Raw genomic sequence first — 6787 nt, 5'->3', positions numbered from 1 at the left:
ATAATACCATTTCGATAATGCTGACATGGCTTCTATCATGCTCCATCATGTCACAGGATTGAGAAATGTATTCATGGACGCGTGTCCACATGGTATCTGTTTGTAGATTCCCACGTGGATGTACATTGTATAAAGGACCGTATTCCAACAATGCCTCAGTAAAATTTTCAAATCTTTTTAAGGTAGACATATGGAGGACATTTCCAAATTCGCCCAGTGGTGTATAGTTACAACATCTATATTACAGTGTAACAGTCAGTACCCAGTAAATGTCTAAATATCTTATCACTAACAGACAGGTATTTCTTGACATTAGATTTCTTCGTATTTCGTAATAAATCTCTCTCTGCCGGTTACTTAAATTTCTCAACTGTTGTAACGATAGATTATGTTAACCTGGCACATAGTAGAGAAAATATTTCCTGTGTTCCAGCACTTATATGTCGGTGGTATTCAGAGCCATGATCAGGAACCAGAAAAGACCTGTTGTACTTACCGCGTTCCCTACTGACCACATCAACACTGTCCTAGAACGCCAGGATCCGCTGCTTGACTTCCGGCGTGTTATACTGAAAGCATGGTGTAGGTGTTTATGGATTAAATGCAAGTCGTGCTTGGTCTCAGCTCGAAATCAAATTGCATTTAATTCAGTGGTTGAAGGAACGGCTCTAGTTTAGTCCGAGATACAGAAAAGAGCATGTAAATAATAAACTACATTATGTATATGGCGTGTAATGCGTAAGGTATATTTCAACTTCTTTAATATCGTAAAACTGTTGTTCTCCATGGCTTGGTAAACTGTATAATTGTATGAACATGTTGCTACACAATACCCGTGAAGATCCGGGTTGGAATCAGTCTTCAGCAACACATGACTTGTCATAAGAGGCGACCATACTTGTCATAAGAGGCGACGAACAGGAACGGGTGCGCATGCTCTCTGACTGGGTTGACGTATATCATCGTATCCTAATTGAGTAGATCGATGCTCATGATGTTGGTCACTGGCTTGTCTGGCCCAGACTAGATTATTAACAGACCGCCGTCATATAGATGGATTATTGCTGAGTGCGGCGTTAAATAACAAACGGCTTATATCAACAGTGTAATAAGGTATACATTTTCTAAATTGTAGTACTGATATCAACAGTGGACAGATGTGTGCAGTGTCATACAGAACCACTGGTATGAAAAGTGTAGCAATGTATGCAGTGTCATACAGAACCATTGGTATGAAAAGTGTAGCAATGTATGCAGTGTCATACAGAACCACTGGTATGAAAAGTGTAGCACTAAGTACAGTTTATTTGACAGGGTCTTCAGAGTATCTCCAAGCCACTGACAAAGCCGACTGGAAGGATGTAGAAATTTATTTTGGACCCACCTGCTTCGTGGCTCAGAACCTTCACCTGCTACCCAATCTGAAGTGGATTCAAACGGCGGAGGCAGGTTAGGCTTGCTTGCTGTATCCTGTCTGATAGCATCTGCAACTTAGCACCTCACTTCAGCGGAAGGCGACAGATGTAATTAACTTGTTTGAACCAAATTTCTGACTCTCTTGTGTTCTTTGTGGCCAACTGAAATGCTCTCCTACCGTACCCGTATATAGCACGTCAGTTGGGAGCGTTGTTAAATAATACTAAATAGTACACATTTGTATATACACGTAAACATACATAAAGAATGATGTCATGTTTTAATTCATTCCAGGAGTTGATACACTGTTGAATATCAAAAGAGATGTAAGTAAACTTTCCGTTTTGGGGGACTTTGTAACAAAGTGTCGTTATTGTCGACTGTTTGGTGCCGTGACCGCTTGTCTGCTCTACCCTTCATATCCTGTTTTAGCTGCCATCTGACGTAACGGTGACCCGTAACGCCGTGACCTTCAAACGTTCCATCTCCCAGTATGTAATTGGTCAAATCATATCTGCCAACATGAACTTCCAACATTTCCAGAGGATGCAAAACCAACGCACATGGGACAGGCATGTATACGTGTCTTATGTTAGAGGCTTATAACATGGGCCACCCACCACCACACCCACCTACGTACGTACCTACCTACCTACCTGACTGTCTGCAGGTCGAATCCCCCTATTACACACTTCTTTATTTTGATCTTGCAACGTTCCAAGGGCCACAGTGAAAGTTTTTTTTACATCTGGCCCACATGTACGCGAAAAGCAACGCACTAACCATCGGCTTCATGTGACTTCATTTGAACTGGCTCCATATTGATCCATATATCTGACAGGAATACAAGCTTTCATGATTTAATCACAAGGGCAGAATTTATTTAAAGGGTATACGAACTAAAGTGCCGGGGCAAAGAAAGTATACGCCAATGTTTGATGGTGACTAAAGATGACACAAACAAAAAATGGTTATACAAAGGTGATGTATACGATACAAGTGTCTTAGTCGTGATTTAGAAATACGTTTGCAGTGTTCAGACTTTTTGATAACGTTTGTAATTATTTTGTCAAATCCAATTTGCATGTGTACACTTTTTTGCCCTGGATTATACTAGCATTCGTGAATGTTTATCGGGTGTCATATATACAGTGGTTGTTTATTACACCTTTCAGAGTGATCTCTAGCTCTGGACTGAACCACCTCAGCTCCTGTTCGGTTGGGATACTGGGGATGGGAGCTATCGGCGGTGAAGGTAGACTAGACTCAGCTCAGAGCCTGGAACAAACTGACATCATTCACATCTTTATATTTCATGATTGCTGAAACTGAAACAAATCTGAAGCTTGACCGTGAATTCAGTATACAAATAAGACCTCACTTTGAAACGAACACGTGGTATCGTCACTGTTTGATAGTGATTGACAAACACATGCTCATGAAACGTAGGAATTGTACAATCGACTCTGCTGTTAGGATAGATTTCTTATGGCTATGGGAAGGGTTTTATGACCTATATTCTCTTCACTTGTACATGTAAGTATAGCGATGTCGTTCATTGTCACTGTGTATCAGGAAGATATCAATCACATCCATTGAACTTGCCGACATGGCACATGTAGCCTTAAGAGTCAAAATAATTATTTGAAGTGAAGTGCAGTGTGTATGTAAATCGTCTGGTGTTTCAGTTGCCCGTGCATGCAAATACTGGGATATGACTGTGTGGGGACTGAAACGATCTAAAGTCACGGAGGAAGAGAGGAGCGAATTCGTGGATCAGTACAGGCAGGTCTAAGAGACGTCCTTGTGCATTTCTATGTACCGTTTGAGTATTCTAGGCATGTGAATAGTGTATTCATCTTACTGATATGACGTAATACGTGTCGAATGATGCTGATGCTCTAATGTTTTGGTAATTTTAAAGACACTTTGACGTCTGAGAACTCTGTGTATGCTGATAACAGTTGCTCACACCATCAGGACAATCCCCGTGTTATGCCCGTCAAGCTGTAGGAACAATATCCTCATGGGTATCTTCATTACAAATACAATTGAACATATTAAGTTCGAGGTCGTGCCAGTTGAATCGATATCGACACAATGACCTAATATAAGAACTCTGCTTGTCCTGAAACACAATGGTCCTCAATGCTAATTAATTGAGGTTCCAGTGTAAGGCAGGGAATCGCTCTCCATCCAATGCGTTTCGGAATGACTCGGCCGGAAGTGTCCAAGGGACACATGCGAAGCAGAATATATTGTCAGGCTGATGATGGAGCTGTCTAATGAAGCAATTTACAGGTGCCACATTAAACAGAGCACTGATACAACCATGTTAAAGTGCTTGAAGGTACACCTTTGAGCTTCGACGATGACATGCAAGACATGTCGGACACAACCGCACAAAACGGCAAACCTTTCTAATATTTGCATCGACAATGGCGATTCATTCAAGTATTACGAACCATAGGAAGCGTAGCGGATGAATCAAATATACATGTTTCATATCCAGACAACCATGTGGTCTCCCCGTGATCCTGTCCTCCTGTGATTTCCTGGTCAACATTCTGCCCTCCACACCTGAGACTCAGGGGCTCCTGAATGGAGACGTCCTGTCCCACTGTAGCAAGCAGGTAGGGAGGAAAGGAGTTATAGTACAATCGGCTCCTGCCGTCTTCATCAGACCACTCTCTACAGTGTTTAGTACATTTATTATTTTTTAACGGTTTCCTCTATTCCAGTGTATGCCTGAATAATTCATACAATTATGAAATATAATAGTTTTCATAGTCTATTTAATATCTTACATGTACATACCCTTTGAGTGATATTGAAGCTGAATGTCAAGCGAGTGACGCCATTTGTGATGAATGAGTGAGTGAGTATGGTTTTACGCCGCTTTAAGAAATATTCCAGCAATATCGCGGCGGGGAACACCAGAAATGGGCTTCACACATTGTACCCATGCCGGGAATCGAACCCGGGTCTTCGGCGTGACGAGCGAACGCTTTAACCACTAGGCTACCCTACCGCTCCTGTGGTGAATGAAAGGCAGCACTGTATACTGATTTTGAATACTTTAATGTACTTTAATCATCTTTCTTAACAAGGATTACTTGTATTGGGAAATAGTGCACGACGATGTACGTATTTTATGAGCTAATTCGGAGACATATGTTTTCAACAGCCTCTATTCATCAACGTTGGGCGCGGCGACGTCATTGACGACGACAGTCTGATTGCAGCACTCAGGTAGATGTTATATTGTCATGATCGTCTTTCCATGCAGGCTCTAATATAGCTTAGATCCTTGTCACAACGAGGAAGTATACAAGAGGCGATTTCAAGAATTTTGAAAGGGAAAAAGTCTGTGTTTGGTCAATGGGACTATGCTTTTTTGGAGACCTGTGAAGATCCAGGACAGAACAGGTCTTCAGCAACCCATGCTTGCTGTAAAACGCGACTCGGCTTGTCGTAAGAGGCGACCAACGGGATCGGGTGGTCAGTCGCGCTGACTTGGTTGATGCATGTCTTCGTATCCCAAATGCATGAATCGATGTGCATGACGTCCATCACTTATTTTTCTGGTCCAGAATCGATTATTAACAGACCGCTGTCATAAAGCTTGAATATTGCTGATTGCGGCGTTATACAACAAAAAAAAAAGAAGAAAAGAAGCTATTTTAGAAGTTAGGGAGCATACCCCAAGCAACCAAACCAGACCCCAACAATAGATCCCCAGCTGTCGTTATCGACAGACGTAGCCGTTAAAAGATGACAATAGACCTCATTATCAGAGTCGGTATTTTCCCTTTGTGACATAATAACATAAAGACATATTCTGTGCTTAGAAAGGGATGGCTGTCGGGAGCTGTTCTCGACATCTTCACTGAGGAGCCCTTGCCCCAGAATAGTCCTCTGTGGGGTGAGGAGGGCGTGGTCATCACACCCCACGCCTCTAATCAGAGTGATAATATGGACTCGTATAAACAGGTAACCCTATTGATACAAACACTCTACATTCCAGTGGGTGTACTGCACGGTGTATCACTGCAAATCGTTGCATTGATTCAATGCAGATGGAAATAACTTCATAATTGTAATTCGTTGTATATTCTGGTTTGAAATGCTGCTATGATGACTATAATCGTTCAATAGTTTTATGAGAATAAAACTTTTATCCATCTTAAAAGGTTCCATTGGACGTAAAAGCGCAAAAGCGGTGAAAATGATATGAATGGTGTTCGCAAGGCAATGGTATCGTTGAACTAGTCGGAAAATTAAACAAGATATTCAGATGGTTATCGTCTATTTAAGTAAATTATCTCGTTTCTGTGCAGCTGGCGACCATGTTTTTGGCCAACTATAATCGTTACGTGACCGGACAAGCACTGGAGAACATTGTGGACATCGACAGAGGATATTGACCGTTATATGGATATGCAAGATGAAGAACCTGATTGGCTCAACGCTTCTGTTGTGTTGTTGGATTGACTTAACTAAATAGTCGACTCTCCTGTTGTAGACTAAGAGTATTTAGACCTTGAGCATATTTTGTAGTCAGGTATCTGGTTAAACCATTCAATGTTTATTGATAAACATGTGAGGTTTACTGAATGAAAAATAAGGATTTTAAGTAATTGGTGTTGTACTGTGCGTTCGTCAACTTTACTACTTGTATTTAAGAAATAATCGAGTTGGTGTTGTACACCGTACAGTACGTAAAACACTGTCGGGAGAATAAACCATGAGGGGCCATGCAGAATTTATTTTACGACAAATAACTACCACTCGTTTCTTTCTTAAGGGTGCCACTAGTGGATCGGGATGAGCTCGCCTTTTTGCGAGCACCCAGTGTCATCATTTTTTATGGTGAATAATGAAACATGCTCGTGGTGTTGTCGGAATCGTGCAGTTGGCGCTACTTTTGGCAAGGGTTTCTTGTGATGATGGAACGGCTGATGTGGTTTTTGTTAACTGATAAACATGTGATATAATGTCAGTGTATATGTTCATGTAATTAAGAAACAACCCGCAAATGGGAGTTTTTCTGTCCGATACACAACGACCACGACTCGTATTTCTTATATGAGATATCAACATTAGGGACAGCCTCTTTAAGGTGTTAAATTAGGAAAAAGTACACGCTTTAAAAATATTTACCCGTGCTTAAATTATGATGACTCCCTGAATAGAATCCGACCGCGTCATTGCCAGATAAATCCATTTTGTGAACAGGCGGGTTTGAATTTGGTCTTTCACGCATATTCTCACACTTATCTCGTCGATTATATGTACCTTTTCTCCCAATACCGATTGTCATTTCGCTCTCACTTTGGGATGCGATTGTTCCGGCATTGCATTTATCTAC

At 41.3% G+C, this 6787-nt stretch overlaps 1 protein-coding gene across 1 annotated transcript; it reads left to right on the top strand.

The window, feature by feature from the left end:
• Positions 1–440: 440 nt before the first annotated feature.
• Positions 441–5843, top strand: LOC139465511 (glyoxylate/hydroxypyruvate reductase A-like). Its single transcript, XM_071247233.1, has 10 exons — positions 441–582; positions 1315–1449; positions 1711–1742; positions 1849–1988; positions 2592–2671; positions 3105–3201; positions 3929–4049; positions 4604–4668; positions 5268–5409; positions 5757–5843. Exons 1-10 carry the CDS (start codon positions 441–443, stop codon positions 5841–5843), a joined length of 1041 nt encoding a protein of 346 aa, XP_071103334.1.
• The last annotated feature ends 944 nt before the right edge of the window (positions 5844–6787 follow it).

Source organism: Haliotis cracherodii, unplaced genomic scaffold (assembly GCF_022045235.1).
Source record: "Haliotis cracherodii isolate W230 unplaced genomic scaffold, xgHalCrac1.p SCAF_18, whole genome shotgun sequence".
Lineage (NCBI taxonomy): Eukaryota > Metazoa > Mollusca > Gastropoda > Lepetellida > Haliotidae > Haliotis > Haliotis cracherodii.
This window is presented reverse-complemented; position numbering and strand designations above follow the sequence as displayed.